The sequence below is a fragment of the Aristolochia californica genome, unplaced genomic scaffold, assembly GCF_029961685.1.
Source record: "Aristolochia californica isolate CCGP_79_NKW_82.1479 unplaced genomic scaffold, dmAriCali1.0.hap1 SCAF_8, whole genome shotgun sequence".
NCBI classification, from domain to species: Eukaryota; Viridiplantae; Streptophyta; class Magnoliopsida; order Piperales; family Aristolochiaceae; genus Aristolochia; species Aristolochia californica.
In genome coordinates, this window is record NW_027182279.1 from 39,324,277 (window position 1) to 39,350,008 (window position 25,732).

Here is a 25,732-nt window from a genome sequence, read left to right on the forward strand (position 1 = left end):
ACTTCAAAGACGGTAGATCGTTACTCCTTTGTGATAGCTTGCAGTTCAATGATACTAAGTTCATCTTAATATTTTTTTAATTTATTTTTTATATTTTTAATTTTTATAATTTTCAAACTCCGTTAAAATTTTTGGACTCGAACTCGATTATAATTTTAGGCTCGAGCTCGAATTCGAGTTCGAAGTATTTAGATCCAGGCAAGCTCAAGCATATGTAGGTTCAAGTTTGGCTCGGCTCAATGCCACCCCTAATTTGAGAAAAGAGTGGGTTTTTTTAATTTTAAAGTAATAATAAGTTATTTTTTAAATTAATTATATAGAAAGAGAAAAATCGGAAAATAACAATAAAAAGCAAGTCTTTAACCCAACTCAGACCAACCGGTCCGGTTCAATCTCCACTGTCTAAGCATGGGCCCCATAATAATTGCAGAAAGTCACTCGCGCGATGTCACAATAGAGGAAAGCTGGCTCTTAGTAAGAAGCCGAGAGAGCCCCGCCTGATGGTCTGCTAATAAATGTTCCATCATTTCCGTGGATTCTCTTGGATTGAAGGGTTAAGTATTCCCTCGAAAACCCAGCTCTTCCTCCGTTAATTCGAGCTCTGTTGTCGTAATTTTGGTTCTACCTCGCATTCCTTATTCCATTGACCCCAAAATCGGTAGACTTTTCCAATTGAATCATTGCTTCCATTCACATTGACTCCATCCTGGAATCTGCATTGTCCCTTGGAGACAAGCGATTTGGTGTACATTTCAGTGTAAATTGGGTAATCTCTTTGCTGTTTATGAAGTGCAAATGTTCTACTGAAAGGTTAATCTGTCAACACCTTGAAGAAAAGCTCTCTAATTTGAGTCTGGACGAAGATTATTTCTTCTGTCGCAAACTGTGAAGTTCGTTTTCTTATCTCTATTTGGGGGTACTGATCAGCCGTTTGACCATTTAGTGAAATTGGATTTCGTTTTGGGTGCTCAGTTGTTTTCTGGGTTTCTAGTCTTTAGTTTCCATTAAAAGGGGTTTCCGTTCGTTGGAATGGCATTTTTAGCGATGTCTTTATCTCCGTCTCCTAGTTCTTTTCAGCTGAGGTTGGGTTTTAGGAGCAAGAGCTATAGTTACTTTCGTTTCAGGATGAACTGCATTGTAGTAAACCGTTTCCGAGTGAGAGCATCTTCTGCCGCTGGAAGTGCTTCTAGAGATGGAAGTGAAAGGGACAGCATTTTTCAGGGTACTTCGTGGGCGAGTTCGGAGAAGGCGGCAGATTCGTTTTCTGGGTGGCTTGATAAGGACGATGACGACTCAATGCGGATGGGCAAGTTCGGAGGTGGGCAGACTTGTAGCTGTTGGTGTAATTGTTATTATTACTATTATTGTTGCTCATCTTCTTCTTGTTGTTATTATTTCTTCTGATGTTTTCCAGTAAATCTTCTTGGCTGATGTATTTCTATTTTCGGTAGTTTGGTCATTTTCTTTTTTGTTGATGTGTTTTTGGTAGGTAACCTTCTGGATTTTCCGAGGAAAGAGTCAGACTGACATATACACACACACACACACACATATATATATACAACGGTATTTTCATGACAAGTTTGGCCTTGAAAGATATATCTTTCTTAAAATAATATGGAACATGAAGTGCTGGTGCATACAACATTTAATTGGCTCAAGAATCTCGAGATGGAATGAAAAACAAACAGCTTTACTATCAGATTGCTTGTGTGGGTTCAGAACTGTGGAAGAACTAACTAGAAAAATAAAATTGACCAAAATCTTTCTACAGCTCTTTTCTGGTCATTATCCTTCAACTGTCCAAGAAAAACGGAGGTTCTGGAACCTTCCTTTTGAGATTATTTTACTGGTCAAATAGGAATGAAGAATTTGACTTATAGAAGTCAGCATTAGAACTGAAGAGACTGTCTATGGCCAAATTATAATGCCCAAGCATTAGTTAAACTAATGGTGATATACGAGGATCATAATGGTGCTTTGGAGATGTTCTTTTGTAATTTTATTACTAATTGGTGAAATTATGCATTTTGTTCCTGAATACAAAGTTTGACTCAGAAAAGGATTTATTTTCTGGGTTTTCCAATCGTTTTTGGTGGACTAATTACACCTCTATAGTAGTTTACTTTCAGGTATTGTGGGAGCGGGATTGGCGGCAATGTTTCTAGTTGCTGGGGTGGCATTTGCATCAGTATCTCTAAAGCAGAGAAGTAATTCGGGTATCTGAATTTTATTAAGAATTATCCCCCTAATAGTCGAGAAATTAATTGGGATTACTAGAGAATTATTTCTTTCCATTTTTTAAAGGGTGTTTTCAGTCTCTGCTGTACAGGTAAATTATGTCTTCCGTGGGAAATTTAATACATTTGAACATCTGTAGGTCTCAAACTACAAATGGAACCGTTGACATCACAGCAGGAAGAGTTAGTGGTCCCTGAAGGATTAAATGGGAATCTTGATAAGCTGAAAAATGAGAGTAAAGCAGTTTTGCCAGATGAAGGTAACCTGCAGAATGACTGTATTGCAGAAAGCAAGGAAGGTATAGTCCCGAAACTTTTTCCAGCTGTGGAAACTTGTGAAGGGGCTGCTTTTGAACACACTTCTGATCATAAAATCGATGTCAGCACATCAATAGTACACATTGTTGAACCTGATTCTAAGAGTATTGGTGCCTCTCTTGCTAATTCCTATCAAGAAGATCAGCAATGTTCTCCAACTGTTAACATTTCAGTATCAGATGACCAGAGTCCAGCCTTGTCTGAATCATCCAAATATGATGGTGTTGGTTCCTCTGATTCATACATCATGACTACCTCTGATACACAGGACTCGATTAGTGAATTCAAGAACAATCTGGATCGCGTTGAATCTGTTGATTCTCCAAATCCTGACACAGGGTTAACAAATTCCAGCATTGAACATGAGGTGAAAATTCTTGATTCGATGAATACAAAAATACTTGAGCCTGCTTCAGATTTTCCTTTTGATTCAGCATCTCAGTCCCCCAGCCCTTTACCAATGGATGCTTCACTAACTTCAGCGTCAGTAGATAGTTTAAATTTGTTCAGTACGTCTAAAGATGTAGCAGAGACTGCTACATTTGTTTCTAGTGAGCAAGAAGTCAATCTGGATACCCCCTTGCAGCATCCAGCTAAAGTTATTGATGCGAATTCAGAGTTGCATGACCTTAATGAGAAAAGTTCATCTGGGCCAACATTTTCTTCACAAACATTAGATGACAGCTTGTATGAAAATGAGCAAGATTTGATAGGTGATACTGTAGCTGATAGAAGCAGGATGTTCTTTGACTCAGCCGGACCTCAAAATTCCTTTTCGCATGCTGGTATACCTGCTCCATCTTTGGTTTCTGCAGCTCTACAGGTACCTCCAGGCAAGGTTGTGGTTCCTGCTGTTATCGACAATGTCCAGGGGCAGGCATTGGCAGCTTTGCAAGTTCTGAAGGTAGTTTGCATTTTTAGTTCATCACTAGCTTGTTTGTGCCATGAACTCTCACTGGAAAATGTTGTGCTACTTTCCTTTTTTAAACATTTTGTGAAACAAGTATCGTTGTTATGGATCATTGTGCAAATAAATCTTGTTCTGAATGCAGATAAATACTGTCTCACTAGGTTGTGGTGAATTTCTTCTCTAAATGTTAACAATAAAAATAGGAGTAATAAGAGATTAAGCTATCTAAAATGGTATGGACATGCAAAATGTAGACAGATGGTGGACTATTGAGTTGGTTTTCTGGACTGGCCAAAAGTGGGGAAAGACTACAATTTCGGGGAAGGAAGTTGTGTTCATAGACATGAAGGTCAGCCAATCTAACAACAGGAGCTAGTAAATGATGAAGTGGAATGGTTATGTAGAAGTCTTCTTTTGTGTTCCTGAATGATAACTTTGTTTAAGATAAAAGTTAAGAAGTTACATTACCCCTACTATGATATGGTAATACCTAAATAGATATCAAAGTAGCGACTATATGGATATTATAAAAAGTCAAACAATTAATACATAACTAATTACGTCGTGGTACTTGCGACATGTGGTTGCTTGTTCTTGAATGCAGATTGCAGCCTTCATTGATTTCTTCAAGTTTATGCTAGTAAGTCAATATCTTACTAGGTCAAATTGAAAAGTAGGAGGTTTACACCTTAGGGATCATTTCTGTGATCCATTTTGAGATCAAAATCGAACAAATATAACTACCCATGAAAGTTACAAGTTTTATTTTTTATCACTAGAGTAAGTCCAGAGAGAAACTAATCAGCATTGGAGAAAATCCAAGCGCTGAAAAGAACACTGCTCTCATATGAAGCTGAAGATATGATTTTGCATTCCAAATAAGAAATGCATGATGTGGTTTAATTTAATATCAAATAAGAAGAGAAATATGAAAACTAGTATAGCATCCATCCCGTTGTTCATTACCATCAATTTAAGTCGTCAACCCGTAGCAAAAAGTATTGCGTGTAAGGTTCACATACAATATGAGTAGCTCCACAATCATTCAAGAAACCTGGATTTTAACAGTCTAACACATCTTTTGCCTTGGTCGGACCACCTGCTATGTGCAAGACATCAAATGAGTTGTCACCTCGAGCTGATATTCTTACATATACTAATGAATTGGGATCTTGGGGAAGATCCAAAACTGTCATGTCCTCATATATACTTCTCTCATTGTCGAATTATGCAACTTTTCCCCTTTATCCTTTCTTTGACTTTTATGCATTAAGATTCTATTCAGGTAAAATGAGCTTTTGTTGTTCCTTGGTGTCCTTCTGATATGAGACTCATTGTCCTTCCAAAAATCTCCCAATTTTTTATTGATATGGATTCTATTGGATTTTTGTGCTTTATTCTACTGCTTATAACCTTACTGTTTAAGATTCAACGGCCATGTGGCTGCAAGTTATATCCCCAAGTCTGACACTCCACCTGAGGGGAATGAGTTTTAAAATTGACGATGATCAGAGCAAGATGGATGGTCAATTCCAAGGGATGCAACCATCACAGATCAGAAAAAGAGTCAGAAATTAGCAGGTTGACAGCTCAGAGATTGAGAAAGAGTTCAGCTTATGCTTAATGTTTTTATTGCTTTGTTGTTATTGTAGAGCATATTGCTCTTGAAACGAGGGACTCAATAAACGACTGAGCATATTAAAGTGCTCGAAGTATTTTGGGTTCAGAAAGGGTTGTCAAGGGTGACCAATAACATAGTATGCAAAATATATTGGTTCCATAACTGATATTGATGCAGAAAAGATGATTGATATGTTCCAAATTTGGATGGGTATGTGTGTCTTGCTCCAAATTGTCTTTTGATACTGGTTGGTGTAATGATGTTTCTACTATTTGTGAAGGGGTTTATCTAATGTAACCATGCCCTCTCCTGTATATTATTATTATTACAAATGCACAAAAAGGTTGCTCCGTTTATGTTTATTGATATTCTTACTCTGTTAGGGAGAGAACAAGGAGTTCATGTTATTATGAGAAAAGCTAGTAGTGATTTTTTCTGCATGTGACAATGCTGTGCCTATTCGAGTAGTATGTCATGGATGCTAATGGAGACTGGGTGTGATTTGGTTGGTGAATATTAGAAGGCAGGTATTCTTGAAAAAAGGAAGCATCTCTTAGTCTAGGAAAGGAAAAAGCATTTGGAAGTTAACGATGCAGTGCTGCTTATCCTTAGGGTAGTCTAATAGAGATTGATACAAATTCAAATAGGCTTGTAAAGGAGCTGAGTTGGCGGATACCATGAAAAAGTGTGTCAACAAACATATGTTAGTGGTGATAAGGCTAGGAAAGCTTTTAAAAATGTTCTTGATTAATTTCTTCTTGCTTTTTTTTTTTTATGAAAATTTTTATCCTTACTTTATGATATCTGATTGATCAAATGACACTAGGGGGATCAATGAAGCAAAGAGTTAAGAGACATAATTTTGATAGGAGTCAAAAAAGGGGTTCTAAAGCGAAATTAGGGTAATTTGACAAGTAGTGAAGATATAGGGTCCCGGTGGTTCCAAATTAGAGCAGGATATCCTCATAGCTTCCCCTAGATATTGTTACGATCTTGTGGAGTCACACCTGGGGTATGTGCCTCAAGTTGAGCCAACCTCTTTTTGGATAGGTTTAAGGGTTTAACTTTTCGTGTTCCATCATGTATTGACTAGATACCTAATATGTGGTATCAAGGTAGACACTACTTCTAGAGGGGGCAACTTATGAAAAGGGTTTTTTGATGCCAGAGTGAGAGCCATCATAAAGGTGAAAAGGACTACCTTATTTGGAGTGAAAGCTATCATAGTTTGGGCCGATGTGGGCATTGACATGAAAGTATGGTGCTTTGCTAAGGTCTTGTCGGGCTCAATCTAAATAATGAACATTAGGTTGGGCTAGTCTAGCATGTGATAGGTTTGAGGGCCCAACTTTTTGTGTTTCATCAGCATGGAGTTTTTGGCATATTGCCTAGGTACCTAAGAGAAACTACTTTACCTTTTAGTTCAAGGAATTCAGATCGAACTGCCAATCTATTGGATGTCTTGTAAACAGCAGGCCGTGGCACCAAATTATAATATTTATTAGAGACAGTCATATATGAAAGCAAGATCTTGTGTCCATCTTGTTTAAATAATGGTGCATTTACTCAAATTATAGACTTGAGAATTTTGACTGATATATTATGCTTTGATATTTGGATATGTTATGGTCAATGTATTATAGTTGGCTATGTCCAACTGCCATGCTAATTCCTATTTCTCTCTCTCATTGAAATTTATCCAAAATGCTTTTGCTATGCTTTTATGGAAAAACACAATCAAATCTTGCAACTTCATATGATGCCACTTTTCAGTTCACCTTTTTCCCATTTGGGAGATATTATCTCCCTTGAGGTGGTATACTTGTATCTTCTCCAACCTTGGAGAGTCACTTGGACTTGCTTCAGTGACTGGAAACAACCTTGTAACTGCCATGAGTACTTGTGTTGAAAGTCGATCTTGAAATAATTGTTAGGGACAAATTCTTGTTGTGGTAATTGGTTGGTGCGAAAATGCGTTCCCCCCCTCCTGGCGGCATTGGGATCTCTTAGGGAAATTCTTGAAATTGCTTCTCAATTTTCTTGTATTTGGTTTCACATTCCGAGACCTGCTAGCTCGGTGGCAGATGTGCTTGCCAAGTCAGGAGCAACCTTTCAATCTCTTGTTGTTAGGGATTTGCTCCCAGTTTCTTTGTAATTCTTTTTGTTAATATATACAAATATATACATCCTTTTAAAAAAAACAAAAAACAAAAAATTACCCAACTTTGGCATTGTCTTGCTTAATATTAGATTATTTGCAAATATGGGGTGGAAGAAGGCCATAGTCTCAAACCTGAAGGAAGCAACAACTGGTGTTTGGTAGTTGGAACTCATGGGGATATATTTGGTTATTATGCTATCTATGTGTTTAATTTGAAAAGACTGTATTATGAATATGTTAATTGCTTTTGTCTTGGTCCATATGTTGTAAGTCTCTAATTTGTATCTTTGATAAAAGAGGGAAACGAGGTTGGCTACACTCAACTTTTTAATTTTATAAAAATTAATCTATTTACAAGAATGCCATTTAATTCGATGCATTTGCAATAATGCTTGTATCTCAAATTTTTAATTAAAAATTAATTAAAAAAATCTCAAAATAACATCAATATGAATGCATAAGATAGTAAATAGGTATGAATAATAAGATATCAATTTTTAAGTCATTCAATTTAATTTTGATGGTAAAAATGAAAGTTGGGTGCACCTAAGCTTGTATGGACTTAGGTCTAGACTCCTTTTTTCCTCGATAAAGTTACTATATGGATAAAAAAACCTCATTGTTTTGATGAGTATCCACTTAATCGGTTACCAGAAAATATTTCTAGGCAAGATAGCTTCATTTTTTACTTCTACACTCCTACCTCTTTACCATCTTCTCCAATCCATCTATGCATGGGGGTGATCTCCAACTCCTCCCTTCTTGGTTGGGCGTTGCTTGCATCAAGTTTGGAGCAGCATCATATGTATCTGTTGCTTTGCATTATGAGCATATTAATCATCCGAGTACATGCAACCAGCAATAGAACATCCGCCTGCTTTCAAATTCTATGGTGGGCTTCCTATACAAAATGAATATTATAACCAACCTATTAATGATTTATCTCACGAACTTTGTGAACAGAGCAGGCAACAAGATTTTTGAACACTAATCTGTTGAATACCATAATCAAGATCTTGAAAACATAAGCTATGAGACAGTCTAGCATGTTCTCTTACATTGCGACTTTTCATGGCAAGTCCGGATGAAGATATTTCAGAAGATTGGTCTCCAAATGGGGCTACATCAGGACCTTTTTGGCACATTTGAGATGGTTATGGGGATACGCCTTCCTAAGCTGGGCAAAATAATTCTCTTGGCATGCCTTGCGCATGTCCCATGGTGTATATGGCTACAACGAAACAACCGGAGATTCAACTCCAAGGCTAGCAACCCGGATAATATAGTTTCTCAGGCAATGGGCCTTATCTCAAGCTGGCTACATTCTAGGAAGGAGTTTGCTTCTCTATCGGGCGTCTTCCTTCGAGAAAATTGGGATTTGATAGCGCACATGGCGTGCCCCCGTAGGAATTCGGTTATGGCCACCTGTGATCCTCCCCCTTACAACTGCATCAAACTTAATTTTGATGGCAATGCTTTAGGCTGTCCTGGGCCGGCTGAAGCTGGTGGTGTTTTCAGAGACAGCAGTGGAGACCCTATTCTATCCTATGCAGGGCCGGTGGGTATTGCTGATTCAAATACTGCTGAAGTGAGTGCTCTTTTGTTTGGCCTCCAAATCTTTAAAGAGCGGCGGCTCCATGACAAGTTGATTATTGAAGGCGATTCAAAAACTGTCATCAACTGGTGTTCAAAAGAAAACTCCCTCCTTGGCCTCACTGGCCAATCACTGATTGTATTGCTAACATTGTGTCATCCATTCATTGTAATTGGAACCTCGTTCCTAGGTCAGCCAATTCTTTGGCTGATAAATTGGCAAAATCCGGAACCTCCCAGCAATCTCTCATTGTTTGGGAAGGCTTCCCCTCGTGTAATCTGCTCGTTTGAGCTCTCATAATAAAATTCAACATCATTTAAAGAAGAAAAGAAAACATAAACTACCTATTTGTATGCATCCAATTGTTGAAATGGAGTAACTATCTTTGCTTTCAAGTCATTCTTTTAATTTTCATTGGTGTTGGCCTCATTAATGTCTACTTGATCATCTTCCATCAAGTGTCCATCAATGCAATCTTACATCTTATTTTTCCCCCTTGTGTTCCCCTTTTACAGTTGTCAATATGTTTTTTGATAACTTTTCTACTCTGGCTGGGATTCACCAGCCTGGTGAGTTCATAAAAAAATTGATATCCTCAGTGGCTGACCTGTTATTTTTCTATGCTCATCTATTTGATAAATGCTATGAGCAGAGCAGCAGGCCCCATTTCATGTGGCCCGTCCACCATCTGTAATCACACTCGTCCTGCAATATCCTGTTCTTGTGACCGACTGAGAATGCTACTTTCATCCCCTGAATCTTCCAAAACCTTATCTTGAATGCATGAATCATGATGAAATACCAAAGTGACTGTATATATTTGCTCTTAGCATTGTGCCATTGCATCAGCACAGACATAACTACATTCCTCCATTATAATGCTTCCTGAAAAACCATTACAGATCACCAACAGCAATAAATATATAGGTTGCTTCATTGTGATCTGATTGTTTTTAATATAACATTTCAATTTGTTAACTAGCATCATGCCATTCCAGATCTGTTACACCTGTATTGGGGTTTCTATTTTCTATTTTTATTTTTTGTGATTTTGGGAGTGGGCTGGGATTCTCTTACATTAGCCTTCTAAGCTCTGGGGTTTGAGGGATCTCTGGAGAAAAGGATACACTCTTTTTAATTTTTGTCCACATATTTTGTTGGATTTCTGGAAAAGAGAAATATTTTATTGGCTTGTTGTAATTTGAGTACAATGAGTCTCTATTTATAATAGAGGATACAAGTAGAATCCAATTACAATTAAGCTACCCTTGTCCCAGTTACACCCAAAATCAAACGCTAAAAGATAAATCATAGAACAATTGAACAACTGAACATAAATAGAAGATTAATATAAAAAAAACACCTTTAATTGAGATTCTACTATGAGACTCCCTTCCATGAAACTTTTCTTAGACTCCACCATATTAATTCTGGCTTTATGAGACTTTTTGCTGTGAGAGTCATGTAAGACTCTTCCATACCTATTTTTCAACCCCCCCTCAAACTGGAGTTTATAACTGCAACTTACAAGGAAAAAAATTTTGGCCTTCAATATTCTTTTGCTGAAAAAACTTCTTCATAAATGCAAAAACTTAATCTTTTGTTCTCCCATTTTTATTGAATATTTTGGTCTCATAAAAATTACCACAACATGTGGAACAAATTCTTCTTCTTCTTTCCTTCAAGCTAGGGATAAAAGGACAGAGATACAACTTGGATAAAACACAATATGGGAGAAGAAAATCACTTTTAGCCATATGACAAAGCTCCATACACCAATCAAAGCGGTCATAACTTGAAGCACACTCCGCTCAATTTTAAAAGTGGCAAAACGACCCAACTTTAGGGCACAACAAAGAGATGATTCACTTCTTAGGGTAGCTGAAATACAAAAATTACCTTTTGGGTAAAGAATAAAAAGACTTGACTTGATCTGAATGTTGCGTACACTCCTATATTTTTAGGTAGTGGGTCTAGGTATTGCTCTGAAGTAATGAAAACACAAGATATAAATTAAAGAAATACCAGAGGAAAACAATTTTAACTAGAAGGAGGCGACTATGCAACACTCATACTTCCAAATGAATTTAGAATGTGACATTTTTTTTAAAACTAAGTGAGACTATAACAGTAGAACTGAAATAGCTTAACAACTTTGACCAAGTATGACTTGTGGGGATAACCATAATTTTTCGGAGATGACAGTGCGGAAGAAACACAACCGAGTAACAAAAACGTAAAAAAATTAAAACATCATTAAAGCAGGATATCAATACTTTGAATGAGCACATTATGGAATGATTAAGACCGACAAAAAAATCTTTGATTGAAAAAGAAATTTGCCTAAAAAACTAGGACTTTAGGAGTAAGGAAACTCATTCACGTCAACGTGTGGAGGGGTTGTTAAAATACAAGTTCAGGGGTATTTTGGTCATTTCTTATATTTTCAATATTACATTTTTCTCTTATAGTATGGCTATTAGATAGAGAATGTCTTATTTTACTCTAGTTAAATTTTCATTCAATTTAGACATGTATTTTAGGAGATATAATTTTGAGTATTGAGGGGCATTTTTGTCTTATTGTAAAATTTCACTTAAACCCTGATTATAAAGAAACAGGAAGGGCCTTTCTGGCTCGGATTCCAAGGCAACAAAGCTGTCTCTCTTCCAGAAATCAATTTTCTCTTCTATTTTCTCCCCAAGTCACCTATTTTTCATGGAATCAGAGCAATAACGCAAGTCTTGGGCAAGTTTCTTTGAATTTTGTGGATTTTCTCTCCATTTTTAGCAATATCTTTGAAGGTTTTTCCCACATTTCTGGACTGGTAGGGTAAAATTTTCGGTTTTTTTCCTTTTTGTGCCCATCTTAGCCTATTGGCTAATGATTACTGCTTTCATTTGACTGAATGTTGGGATTTAGAAGTGTTTAATGATCCCAATTTGAGGAAATTTCTCAAATCTGCTTGCGTCGTCAACCTAATGCTTGCGTCATCATCCATATAGCCTACACCATCTTGATTTCTTGCAATTAGGTCATTCTTTCATTGATGTATGGTCTCAATTGCTGGAATTGATCACTATTGGTTCTAAATTGAATGAATTGGGTGCTGTATTGCCCTAATTGAATCAGTGTGGGGCCCACTTGACTACGCAAATATTGAAATTTGGGGAAAGTGTTTTCCTTTGGTTAATTGACGCTCTAGTGTACTGAAGTGTGGTGTTTGGTGATATTTAATGGCTGATTCCAGCACACAGGTTGCTGTCCCAAGGACTGTTGAGAACTCATATGTGAAATTCTCTCAGTCTATTCAGATAACTACGATCCGGTTGAATGGATCGAATTATGTAAATTGGTCTAGATCAGTTTTGATGTATTTGCGGGCTAGAAGAATGACAAAATATATAAATGATGATCCCCCGGTACCTATTACTGAAGATTGGGTGGCAGAAGATAATTTAGTAATGACCTGGTTGGTAAATAGTATGGAATCCAGTTTTAGTAATCAGATTTTGAGTTGCAATACTGCTAAGGCAATGTGGACTACATTGACTTCCATTTTGTCTCAAGAAAGTAATTTATCAAGGATCTATGAGTTATATGTGAAGTTCTTTAATATGAAGCATGGAGGTAGATCAGTGACAAATTATTTCACTGAGATGAGGGGAGTACTACAGGAGATTAGTACATTCCATCCTTTTACTACAAATGTTGAAGACATCCGTAAGAAAGAAAATCACATTCAAGTAGCCCGGTTTTTAGATGGTTTGGGGCATGAATATGATGCTATTAGAGCCCAATTGTTGGTTAATGAAGAAATGACCAAAATACCCCTGAACTTGTATTTTAACAGGGGTCATAGGAGAGAAAATAGGAAAATGGGAGATTTTCTGCAGAAATGACCTTTAGTACTTTTGATATCGATATCTCCAATAATATAACTCAAAATCACAAATAGTTTGTTGCTCAATAAGCTATACTCAAAGATCTTTAATTTAATACCTAATTGGACATATAAAACTTCATTCTTGAATCTTGTATGATCGCTAGGTTTGCTTCATTTTGTAGTATGACTCTAGCTGATTCCAATGAAAATATCTCTTTATATATAGATCAGATTGACATTAAAGTTACTCCTTCTAAAACTAGACTTCGATATCTTTCATTATAGTATAATATTCCTGCATGACACCTTTTCAAAAAAATAATATTCCTTCATGAAATATACTTCTCTTAAGAGAAAGAATTTGATAAAATTTGGACTCTGTAATCTGGCCAAACTCAGTACTCTTTCTTCTTTGGCTAACATCACCATTGACTCTTCCTATATTGATATCTCCTTCTAGAAAACTCATATTGAGAGCTGGTTTGATAAGTTAGATAATAGACTTACAAATATTTCTTTTGACATACAATTCTCTATATATAGTCTCATTCTTGATGGCATAAAACGCCTTGAAAATTAAAGCTTTCTGTTACTGCTCAAACCTCTCTTGATGTCTGAATTTTACTACTTCAAATATCGATTTCTTTTTGTCAAAAACTCCAATTGCCAAAATTATTCTTTTGTTGGAAAGTAGATTCAAAGATCTTTTCGTCAATAATAATTTGCAATATGAAAAGTTCAGTATGGAGGTACGAACACCAAGGAAACAATGGGTATTAGGACAAGAAAGAAAGAAAAAGGTAGAATATGAACATAAACTACTAGATATGATAAATCAGAAAAGGATCACATTATCTCTGTGGGTTGACTGAGTCAACTCACAAAACCTTCTTTGATACCATGTTGAATTTTTGGAAAAGAAAAATACTTCACTAACTTGTTGTAATTTGAGTACAATGAACTTCTATTTATAATAGAGGAAACAAGTAGAATCCAATTATAGCTAAACTACACTTGTCCTAGTTACACCCAAAGCCAAACATTAAAAGATCAGTCATAGAATTGAACAACTGAACATAAATAGAAGACTAATATAACTAAAACACCTTTTTTCTTTTATAAATTGAGATTCTTCTATGAGACTCCTTTTAGACTCCACCATATTAATTCTGGCTTTATGAAACTTCTTGCTGTGAGAGTCATGTAAGACTCTTACATGTCTACTGGTTGATTCAGAGAGTAGGAATACCATGGTCTTGTCTGCAAACTTACAAATGGAGAAAGATGGTTGAGATATTAAATCTCCTTGTAAGCCAGGCACAGAATGCCGTTAAATATCCAGTATAAAACTTAAAGTGAAATCTCTTCTGCATGATGCAGAACTACGCTAGTCTGCATTAATGTCCCTTTTGGTAACTCTTTTTATTTTAGGTTATTGAGGCTGATGTACAACCTGGTGATTTGTGTACGCGTCGGGAGTATGCCCGCTGGTTGGTTTCTGCAAGCAGTATTCTCTCCAGGTACTTTTCTATTATTTCCTGGCTGGTTTCACATGAAGGTGAATTTGACATGACGAGGGAAACCTACTTAACTTTCTGGGAAATCTGTGGTTAAAAAAGAAAATGTCAATTAGTGATTACTGATGGCTGAATGTTCCCATGTAGAAACTCAACGTCAAAAGTATATCCTGCAATGTACATTGAAAATATCTCTGAAGTTGCTTTTGATGATGTGGCTCCTGAAGATCCAGATTTTCCATCTATTCAAGGTAGGGAACAGGATTTCATGAGTTGTTTCAACAGCAGATTTGAGTACACATTGTTTTGTTTGCATAACCTGATTGTTTTGTTTATTCTAGAATGTGATTATGTTTTAGAAATCTATGTTGCCAGGCTTAGCAGAAGCTGGACTTATTTCAAGCAAGTTATCTAAAAAATATATGAATAATTCCTCAGATGGTGATCAGGGCCCTTTCCTCTTTTCCCCTGAAAGGTGATTTCCTGACTGCTTTCACTTATTAAAGTTTCACATTGGCTATTTCCCTATTACATAACATAATGACTAGTCAGAGTGGTTCTGCTGTTGACTGGAATAAAAGAAAAAGAAATTGCTCTATGTTTTTACTGGCTTTGTTATGTCGCAGTCCCTTATCACGTCAGGACCTTGTGAGCTGGAAGATTGCATTAGAGAAGAAGCATCTTCCACAAATTGACAAACAGGTTACTGTTATTAGATTGTAAATAATCTAGTATGCAGCCATTTGTGGAATTTTAATCTATTTTTTCTATGTTTGCTTAAACCCATGCTTTGTTTATGTCCAGATTTTATGTAATTGCTCAGGATTCCTAGACATTGATAGAATCAACCCAGATGCGTGGCCTGCTCTTGTGGCTGACATTACTGCAGGAGAGCAAGGAATCATACCACTTGCTTTTGGTATCTCCAATCTGTTTGGTCTTTTAGTTATTGCGTTGGTTATGTATTTTTAACCAAAGATCTCATGCTAGCAGAAGTCAAGTCAATAATCTAAAAAAGCCACTGTTTCAGTGGCTTAAACAAAACCCTTAAAAGTATTTTTTTAAAAATATTGTGTTTATATTATTTATTTTTAAATGCTTTTTTGTGAGGCTAGGATCTAATTACAAAGCATATTATTTGCAGTCTTGAGGGGCTATTCATGTATAATATTCTTTCTTGATATGGATACCATCTGCCATTCTACTGATTTCTCCTTTTCTTAGGTTCTGCTTCGGTCCATATATCTCAGTTTGGCTTTGCTGAAAGTAAAAGAAAATGATTGCTTGATTCAATTATCATAAGGGATCGCTTTAAATCTTACCATTTTATTGAGTTTTTCACATAGTAACTATCACATTTTTGTTTACCAGAACAATCATATAATTGAAATCATACATTTCCCTTTCTTTTTGTTTGTGTTTTGGCAATCCAATCCCGGGCATATTTGTGGTATATAAAACTGTATTCCATCTTCATTGTGCATTAGAGTTTTTCATATTCTTTTCTTTTCTGAGGTCTGTGACTCTTAATGTTCCCGTCTTCTTGTTCTTTTTGTTTTATATACTCAAGATCAAGGGATTATATTAAAACATTCTATAGCTTTATGCTTGCTGTCTTTGTGATAACTAAACCGGCTCTTGGATCAGTATGTGGATTTGCTCTAGGGTAAATCTTGCCATATGATAACTTCGACATAGTCACTTTATATGCCTTACAGGTTACACAAGACTGTTTCAACCTGAAAAGCCTGTCACAAAAGCACAAGCAGCAATAGCTCTTGCAACTGGTGATTCTACTGATGTTGTTGGTGAGGAACTTGCACGCATTGAGGCAGAGGCTATGGCTGAAACTGCTGTTGCAGCCCATACTACTCTTGTAGCTCAAGTTGAGAGGGACATAAATGCAAATTTTGAGAAAGAGCTTGCTATGGAGAGGAAAAAAATAGAGATGATGGGGAAGTTGGCAGAAGAAGCAAGGCAGGAGTCGTCAAGGTTGAGAGCAGAAAGGGAAGAACAAAAGAATGCTGTCACGAGAAGTAGAGCTTCTGTGGAATCTGAAATAGAGGTTCTTTCGAGATTAAGATGTGAGCTGGAGGAGCAGTTAGAGAGTCTTATGTATTCCAAGGCAGAGGTAGTGGCTGAGAAGGAGAGAATTAACAAACTCAGGAAAGAGGGAGAGAGTGAAAACAAGGTAATTGCACAGTTACAGTATGAACTAGAAGTTGAGAGGAAGGCTCTGTCCATGGCCAGGTAAGAATATGCATCAACTTTGTCATTTCTTTCTTATATATTGTTACTACTTTTGTGTTTCATAATCTTAACACTTTTGCGTTGCTTATGAACTTCATTAATTGGGATATGGTTGGTGGTTTAGCAGTTATTCTTATTGAGCATGAAGTTAATTTAATATGGTTATGCCACTTCTTATAATGTTTGAGAAGATAGTTGGTTAGTGTACGAGAAGCTCATTTGGTATGCCTTTGATCTGACAGTGATTTATGTATAGAGCAAAACCAGGTCTGGCTCTTGGGAGATGAAGTATGACATTTCATTTTGAACTTGATGAAAATTTTGATTAAGTAGAGAGAATGGAAACAAAAGATTGCAACAAAGTTACATAAAATCAGGAGCATACATAAAAAGGAAAAAAGAGAGACCCTATTATATGTTCCCATCCCAGAGCTAAGAACAGAGACCAAATGGAAAAAGAAAAGAAAACAAACAAGAGCCCCATCATGATGTGTGAAGAAGAAATGATTCTTTCGCAACTGGATGTTTCAAGGAAACTCCAGTACGTGCCAATGAGTCAGCTATGCTGTTTGTATAATGCAAAGTGTGAGTCCACATGATCTGAGGAGGCCTACAAATATCATAAATCTCATAAATTGTTAGGAAATGCCACAAAACAGTGGCAGAGCAAAAGTTTTGGAAAGGGGGCAAACCATAAAATAGAAATAATTTGATAAAAAATATTGTTGTTAAATTTAAGAGCAAGTTCAAGAGCTCTAATTGATAAACATGTTTCATTAAAATTACTATCTTCTCTGATTTTTTAAGGGTTGAGATTATTTTAAAAATGATCTATAAACACTAAATGAATTTAGGAAAAAAATACATATCAAGATGTCAACATGTTAAAGTAAAACCTTAATACCTGTACACTTCAATTTTGCTAAAACCTGCCATATCCATATCAAATGTTTCTAGAAAAAAAGTCAATTGTTGCCAGATTTTCAAATCTCTCTGTATATTTCATTTCCAAGTCAGAAATCAATATCTAAAAGTCGCAATATGATTACTTATTAAATTTTCTCAAATAATATAAAATTTATTAAATAAATTTTATAATATAAAAGAACAACATTATATGACTTTGTATCTCATAAATTTTTAAGAATTTAAAATTTTAAAAAACTAAGAAATAAGGGTTTATCAAAATGCTCCATTATAGTCATATGTTGATTTTAAGTTGCCCTCCCTGAAATTTTCGTCCTTCCTTAAATATTGAAGGAGCATTACATGTTTAGCCCCCTCTAAATGGTAAAGAGACTAAAAGTCCTTGTTTTTAGGAAAGATTGCCCCTTAAAAATAGAAAGTCCAATTCCTACTCTAAGAGTGAACAACTTCGGCTTTTGGCTCAAAAAGGTTTTCTTGTGGAGTTTTTCTCCAACAAGTTTTCTAGTTTTTGAAGCCAAATCAAATAGGATTATCAAAGTTTTTCCCACCTTTTAGCCATTCAGACATAATGAAATAATTACAGAACGTAGACCTCAGCATTCATGGTAGGTTTGATGAGGTAAAACATTATTCTTTAAAGAAAAAAATTATTGTTAAGGAATAGTCCCACATAGATTAGTGAGTACAAAGATCTTGAGTTTATTAGTTGGTAAAGAAGTTTCCGAAGTTGGCTAGTCATTTTGGGATGGGCCTTGGACCCAACTTAACATGGTATCAGAGCGGGTACTTATATGTGGGCCTGCACCTAAACTATCTACTTGTAGAGCCACAAAAGATGGCCTACACCTAAACTGCCTACTCCTAAATTATCTACTTATAGAACTACAAAAAGAGGGTCTACACGTAAGGGGAAGTGTTAAGGAATAGTCCCACATAGATTAGTGAGTACCAAGATCTTGAGTTTATTAGTTGATAAAGAGGTTTCCTAAGTTGGCTAGTCATTTTGGGATGAGCCTTGGACCCAACTTAACAATTATTACTTCTTAAATTTTTTTGTCTCACACATTTTTTCGTGAAATTCTTTATCTTCATAGGTGATTCTCTGAATAGCATGGTGCAATTCTCTAAAGAAAACCAAGTGATAACTACCAACCAAAGAGTCCCCTTCCACCATGAGGGTGGACGAGAAAAACTGAGTAAAAATGCAAAGCTGGGAATGTGAGATCAGCTTAGAAAAATCACAGTGCAAGACCACAGCAGAGTAAACTTGAATAACCTATCTAAAATGGTCGTGAATTTCTCCCCCTATCCCTTCAGTTCTTTGATGACCCTTTGAATTATTATTATAACGTTGATGGTAAAAGGTGAAATTGAGAATTTACAGTTTACCAATTCATATATGCAAGCATTGTGATTTCTTATCAGGCCTGTTTGTTTGTTTTTTTTTTTTGCCTGTAATATTTAAAAAAAAAAACAGAAGAATTATCCTACCAAATAAAAATCTGTTTGTTCTGCTTGTTTCTGTTACTGTAGCCCTTCCGCAACTATTCTGTGTATGAATTAGTAACTGGATATAATCATACTATTTTCTGAACTTCTCTTTTCTATTTATTACGATTATTATCTCTATTGAGAAATGCATGTGTATATTTCTCCAGTTTCTGCTCAGCTGAAGTGGTTCTTCATTGTTAGTTTTAGATTTTTCTCTCCTCTTCCTAGGTTTTTCTCTGATTTTCTTTGTTAAAATACATGTACAAGGGCATTTTGGTCATTTACTATGTATGTACATGTCCTTCTAGGAGTTGCATTAAGTTAGTTGTCAGGGTAGCAGTTTATGTTTCAAATTTCAATTCATCCTGATAAGTATTTAGAAAGTTATTGGGTTTTATGTAATGAGGGGCATTTTTTTCTCCTTTTTCTCTTTGAAGTGATCTATTTAAAGGAGATTTCGAATTTCAGCCCTAAAGTGTGCCTATTCAACGCACACTTTCTTCTTCTTTTCTCCTCCTTCCCTCTTCTCTCTTCTATTCTTGCAACTTTTCAATCTTCAATGTCTCCAGCTGAGTGGAAGCTATATGCTTATGAATGTCATGTCTTAGCCAGAAATTTTGTAGTTTATCTTGGAGCTCCTCAATCCTTAAAAACTTTTGAGAACTGTGCACTGTCAAATCTTTGAAGCGGTTGGGTTTAGTTGGAAGTTAAAAGGATAAAAAACAAGTGCTTGGTTCTGGAGGTTGCTTCTGAAGAAATTACTGTAAAAACGTTATTATTATGCATGACAGTGATGAAAAGCTATAGTTAGATACAATACAACATGCGGAGCTGTTGCATGCTAGGTCTGTGGGGTTGTCTACAGAAGGCAAGAAATGTAAAATGAAGCGACAAAGACCAATTAGAGAGGCCCAAAGAGTGGATGAGATTTTACTACCAAAGCTCCATAGAAAGACCTCATTGAGCTCTTTGGAGGGAAATTCTTTTGACGGTCGCCAATTCTGCTTTGCATATGAGTGTTGTATATCTGGATAAAAAAAAAGTGTTGTGTAGTGCATTGGGCTTTTTTGAGTTCTGTATGTGGTTTTGGGTTCAAGTCTCCCCCGAGTAAGCGTTGGAGAGAGTGTGTATAATCAACTATTAAAAAAGTGCATTGTATTTTCTTGAGTATCTTTAGACTAGTTTTGTTTTTATCTTTGCTCTTTCTAAATCTTGATGAGTCAGTATATGGTTGTCAGTGAGGCAATTTCTGGCCAAATTCTGCATCGATTTTTCTGTTTATCTTTCTTCTTCTCTCTCTTTCATTCTCGAAAACAAGTTTTTCACTTACCATAGTGTACTAAGTATATATTTGACTCTTTGTTCAGGGCTTGGGCTGAAGACGAGGCAAGACGGGCGAGAGAGCAGGCAAAAGCCCTAGAAGAAGCAAGAGGTAGATGGGAGAGCCTAGGTCTCAAAGTAGTTGTTGAAGATGATCTCCGTGGTGACATCCCTGGAGATACATGGATCAATGCTGGAGAATCAAGCGAGTCTGAAAAAATTGTCATTGACAACAAGATAACTACGCGGGCCGAGAATCTTGTAGCCAAGCTCAAGGTGGTGGCTGGTGAAATTAAACTGAAATCCTCTGGCATTATTGAGAATATAATTCAAAAAATAGAAGCATCTATTTCAAGTTTGAGGCACAGGGCTGCAGAAGCAGCAATGAAGGCAGGGGAACTTCAAGGGGTGATTATTTCAAAGAGTGCTCCTTCTGTAGAAGAATTGAGGCACAATTCTGCTAGATTTACTTCAAATGCTAGAGATGGGGTAAAGAGGATTGCAGGAGATTGCAGGGAAGGGATGATGAAATTCAGCCAGAAGTTCAAGGAATGAATACCGTGCTTTTTACTATAAAATGTTGGGAAATTTAATGTGTAAAAGAGACTATGATAATCCCTAACATAAACAAAATTAACTTCGGCAGCCAGTTGGATCCCCCACCGTGGACTTGATATTTCTTAAAGAGAGCACAGAGGAGGCTGGTGTCTAGAGCGGATGAGTTGGATTGGGTCTCGAGTCCAAAGGGCGATTTAATTCAACTCGGGCAATCTGACCCTGAGTTAGTTCCAAGGGTGTTTTTTTCTTTTTTTCTTCAAAGTAACAACTGTTATTATCAATTATTTTGAACTACAAAACGTATAGGGGTGGCCAGTTTAATTCTGATGTTACAGGGTTTTCTACAGAAGTGGATTTCAAGGGGACTGGCTAGCCCCAGCAATTTTCATATTCTGGGAATTTCTTCCAGGTCCTGGAATGAAACTTATGAGAACTTCCAGGCTTGGAGTGAGACTAATGTCCAGGGCCAGAAGAAGCTTCTGCAACTTGATAAGGTAGGGGCAGGCTGGAACCTAACCAGACTAAACCAGATTTGAGCTGATATAGGATATCCCCTTTCCTTGTGCTGTGGGGATGGGATGAAGGAAAAAACCCATCTAGATACAGGGTGAAGTCTGGTTCAATTTAATTTTAGTTGATCAGATTTGGATGCCTTTGCAACCGTGAAAGAAGATGACAGAATCATAACTGCATTAACTGTACCAAAATTTGGCGATTTCTACATCATAAGCCTAAAATGAGATGGGATCTAGGGAAGGGTTCCTCTACAGTATTTCAAAATTATTAGCCTCATCAACAGCTACGGCAACAAACCAAAACTACTCGTAGTTCACCTGTACAGGGAAAGAAACAGACCCATCATCATCTCCAATGGAGATAGTGTGCTCCCCTGCTGGGAGCACAACATAACCTTCTCTTGTCACCACCTTCAAGCTCTTGCAGGCATTCACGGAGAACTTAGCTGATGAGCTGCCGCCAGCGTCAACAAAGACTCTCTGAAACCCAACCAAGCTCTTCGCAGGAGTGTCCTTCAGTTCTAATGGAAGCACTGCGTAGACCAGTACCACATGCGATCCACTCCTCCCCCCGACATTAGAAACCTCAACCTCAAAATCAATGGTGGAGTTGCAGGTCAAGTCATCGACTCGAACGGCCGGGCACGGTTGGAAGAAGTCGTCGTCGTTGTACTCCATGCTGAGGCAGTGTTGGAGAGAACTCAACTGGGTACTGAGGGACTGTCTGGCTGAGTTGATGCTGTAAGTGAAGTTACTGTAGCTTAAACCGTAACCAAATGGATAGACAACAGAGCCATTGAAGAACCTGTATGTTCTTCCTGGATACCCCAACTCATCAACTGGTCTCAATGGCATTGATGTCATAGGAAGCAAATCCACATAGCCTGATTGATACCATGTGAGAGGCAATCTCCCTCCTGAAACAACAAGAAATGGAGATTTGATTTGATTTGATTTGATTTCCCGTATCAATGTTTAAGTTTTTGTTTTTCAATTAAGGGTATGAATTAGTTAACAAACCTGGATTATAGTGACCGAAAATAACGTCTGCGATCGCGCGACCACCTTCACCTCCAGGATAACCAGCCCAAAGGATTGCAGAAATTTTAGGGTTTTCTTTTGCAAAAGAAATATCGACTCCTCCTGCACTGAGAATGACGAGAGTAACAGGACCAGAAGAAGCTTCTGCAACTTGATTAATCAGTTGGGTTTGGTAACCAGGGAGGAGAAGATCTAATCTGTCCAAGCTCTCAGCCTCCACTGAGAGATCTATGCCTGCAAATATAACGGTGGCATCGGCATGCTTTGCAGCCATTGCAGCGTTGTAAATAAATGTCTCGTTCTTGCAAGCTACCCCATCGCAACCCATTTGGTAATCAATTGAAACAAAGTTTGAAATCCCCTCCTTAGGAGCGACATATCTACATGGAATACCTGCAACATTGAATTTCATCATCATCAGAAGAAAAAAAGCCATGAAAATTCATCAATAAAAGAGAAAGAAGATGAAGTTACCGGCGTAGTTTCCGATCATGGCTGCCGTAGCATTCGCGTGTGGGCCGACGACTGCAACCTTCTTCAACTTCTGATGGTTCCAAGGGAGTGAATGGTTATTCTTGAGCAAGACAATTCCTTCCCTAGCAGCCTGAGCAGCAAGCTCGATATGATCTTTGGCGCAAACATCATCTTTCCCGAGTGAATCGTAACCACCAGGGCTTCCATCAAAGAAACCAAGCCTCATTAGAACAACATAGAGATTTCTCAAGGCCTTGTCCACCTCTGTTTCTCGGACTCTGCCATTCTGGACAGCAGCGAAGGCGTAGTTTGTGTAATAAACTCCACAATCCAGATCCAAACCTAAACAAAAAAAAAAAAAAAAAAAGTTCTTCAAACACTGCTTAACCAGTAAAATCAAGCATCAGATCACAGGAAACTGTTTTCTAATCTCACCTGCTTCTAAGGTTTGTGCAACTGCATCTTCTGGTTCATCATTCAGCCATTTGTGATCATGGTGCATGACTTCAAGTGAATCACAGTCGGCAACAATGTATCTGTAGAAAGCAACAGAACCAAATCTTATTTGTTTATATAACAGAATACTCTTAGAGAAACAAAATATGAAAAACCAAAGCTCATCTTACCCATGAAGATCCCATTCTCCTCTAACGGTTTCTGATAAGAGCCTGTTATCAGCACAAGAGGGAACACCATTGATGCGATTATAAGAACACATAACACTGCTAACATCTCCATCCTTCACACACATTTCAAATGGAACCTGGAATGTCTCTTGCATGTCCTGGGTTGTTACCCTGGCGTCAAAATGGGTTCGATCTACTCCTAACCAGGCATCAACATCGTAAGCAGTGTAATGCTTGCAGCAGGAGGAGACCTTGAGAGGTCTTGCATTCAAGTTTGCAGAAGTTTCATGGCCTGCAACATCTTGCAAACCTCTCACGTAATTAACGGCGTATCGGCCGACGACGTAAGGGTCCTCTCCTGGAGTCTCCAGGGCTCTTCCCCATCTGGGATCTCTCACGACGTTGATGTTGGGGCTCCAGAATGTCAAACCAGCCAAACCCAGATTGTACATGGCCCTTGCCTCTGTTGAAACAACCTATACGAAGGCCAGCCGCCATTAAAACAAGGGAAGACACATGAAATGTGAAAGAAAAAAAGGATTGTAGCAGACTTACCTGACCGATATTTTTCCAGAGTGACTCGTTAAATGAAGCAGCCGTGAGGATGACGGTGGGGAAGCTTGTAGCTCCAGGGACAGTCTTGTCAAAGTGGGTTGAGCGTCCAAAATCAGAGACACCATGAAGGGCTTCCGACCACCAGTTATAGGGAGGAAGGCCAAGTCTGTCAACTCCGTGTGCCTGGTCACCAAGCTGCAGAACTTTTTCAGCCAGTGTCATGCGATCAACCAAATCTTTTGATCTGGTCTCATACGATAGAGATTTGTCACAGAACCCCAAAGTTTTTACGTCGAGTCCCATTTTTGAGAGTCGGGATGGGTCACAAACAAATGTATTATTACGATGGTCCGATGAAAAGGAAGATGGTGATGAAGACATTAAAGCAGTTCTTGATTCTGCAGAAATTATGATCAGAGCAAGAGAAAGAAGAAGTAGGCGGAGAGAAGCCATTTTCTCAGCTGAAAGCAGTGTAAGGGATGAATGATATTGGCTACTGATCTTCCATTTATATAGATGTTTTCGAAATGAATGTAGTGATCTTAAAGGATAAGGATAAAATCCTCTGTAATTGGGATTTTATTACCGGCTGCTCTGTGCGTACTTTTCTTCTTCTTCTTTTTAAATCTTTTTCTTCAATTTTGCAGTTGCGCTCGTATAAACTTTCAATTTCTTTACATGATTGAGTAAGAAGCTTCAATGTATAAATGGTGAAGATAAATAATTCCATTAAGGGAATTGTTTCGAATGGACGATGATCTGACTGGTATTGGCCAAAGGCCGATTTGCATGGAGTTTCTGTTTCAGAAAAATCCTGGATCGACCCTGCTACCGTGGACGGATGATCACTATACATAAAGTAACAAAAACAGACCTCCCATTGGTGGATATTGAGAAAAAAAAAACAGGAGAGTCCGTTGATTTCGAAAATTTCCGTCGCTGGATTTCACTCTTCATCACGATAATCAGGGGATAGTGGAGGGAACGCTCAGGGATTTTATTCAAGTTTGTAATTCAAAATGTAACAAAAAAGAGGAACACACAACTGCATATCTTATTCCTTTAGATACTCGTTGATTCTGTTAGACGTGCTTACTTTCCCTGCTTCTTCTTCTTTCTTCTTTCTCCCATCTTCCGTAGTTTTCTGCTCTCTTCGTCCCCTTCCCGTTTTCTTCCATTCCATTTCCTTCTGGGTGGGTGGCCTACTCCCTCTTCCCCCTATCAGTGCCTTCTCTACTTCTTCCTAAATTTAAAACCTGATTAATGTCTATTCGCATCACAGTGCTCCCCATTCTCAGAGGTGAATTCTTCTTCTCCAAAACTCCAATCGGTCCGTTCTTTCACTGTCTGTGCAGCATAGGAAACTAAACTGGTTCACTGTGGAAAAGAAAAGAAAATTTACATATTTTTTATTTAATGACTGTTAAATTTTCCTATTTCATATATTAAGAGAGAAGATGATGAGTACTTAGAAGCATAATGTAATAATTTGTTGCTAATCCCTTCTTTTGTTCAATAATAATAGTTTATTATTTAATGTTTTAATTTATATTTATCAATGGTTTACATTCTCTATTTATTTTATTAGTTTTTATTATTAGATTCATTATATACAATATTACATTTTCTAGCTACTTTATATCATAGTTAATGTGTTATTTTAATGTCACTATCTTCTTTGGTAATTCTAATTAATTTAATTTTTTATATTTTATAATTTAAATTGTT

General features: G+C 37.2%; 2 protein-coding genes across 3 annotated transcripts; one reads left to right on the forward strand and one right to left on the reverse strand.

Annotated features, from left to right (window-relative positions):
• The first annotated feature begins 517 nt into the window (after positions 1–517).
• LOC137938784 (uncharacterized) lies at positions 518–22,294 on the forward strand. 2 transcript variants are annotated; one of them, XM_068783819.1, is made up of 11 exons: positions 518–1,318; positions 2,133–2,219; positions 2,381–2,539; positions 3,374–3,462; positions 14,162–14,250; positions 14,395–14,498; positions 14,623–14,722; positions 14,874–14,949; positions 15,052–15,166; positions 15,966–16,497; positions 20,283–22,294. In XM_068783819.1, exons 1-11 carry the CDS (start codon positions 1,030–1,032, stop codon positions 20,788–20,790), a joined length of 2,148 nt encoding a protein of 715 aa, XP_068639920.1. In that variant the 5' UTR covers positions 518–1,029; the 3' UTR covers positions 20,791–22,294. The 2 variants fall into 2 exon arrangements, with proteins under 2 accessions (XP_068639920.1, XP_068639919.1); XM_068783818.1 differs by having other exon boundaries at positions 2,381–3,462.
• LOC137938506 (probable beta-D-xylosidase 5) lies at positions 21,612–24,334 on the reverse strand. Its single transcript, XM_068783458.1, has 6 exons — positions 24,005–24,334; positions 23,450–23,925; positions 23,259–23,359; positions 22,824–23,165; positions 22,329–22,742; positions 21,612–22,225 (listed from the first exon to the last, which is right to left on the reverse strand). The coding sequence occupies exons 1-6, from the start codon at positions 24,305–24,307 to the stop codon at positions 21,612–21,614; spliced, it is 2,250 nt and encodes a 749-aa protein (XP_068639559.1). The 5' UTR covers positions 24,308–24,334.
• Positions 24,335–25,732: the final 1,398 nt, after the last annotated feature.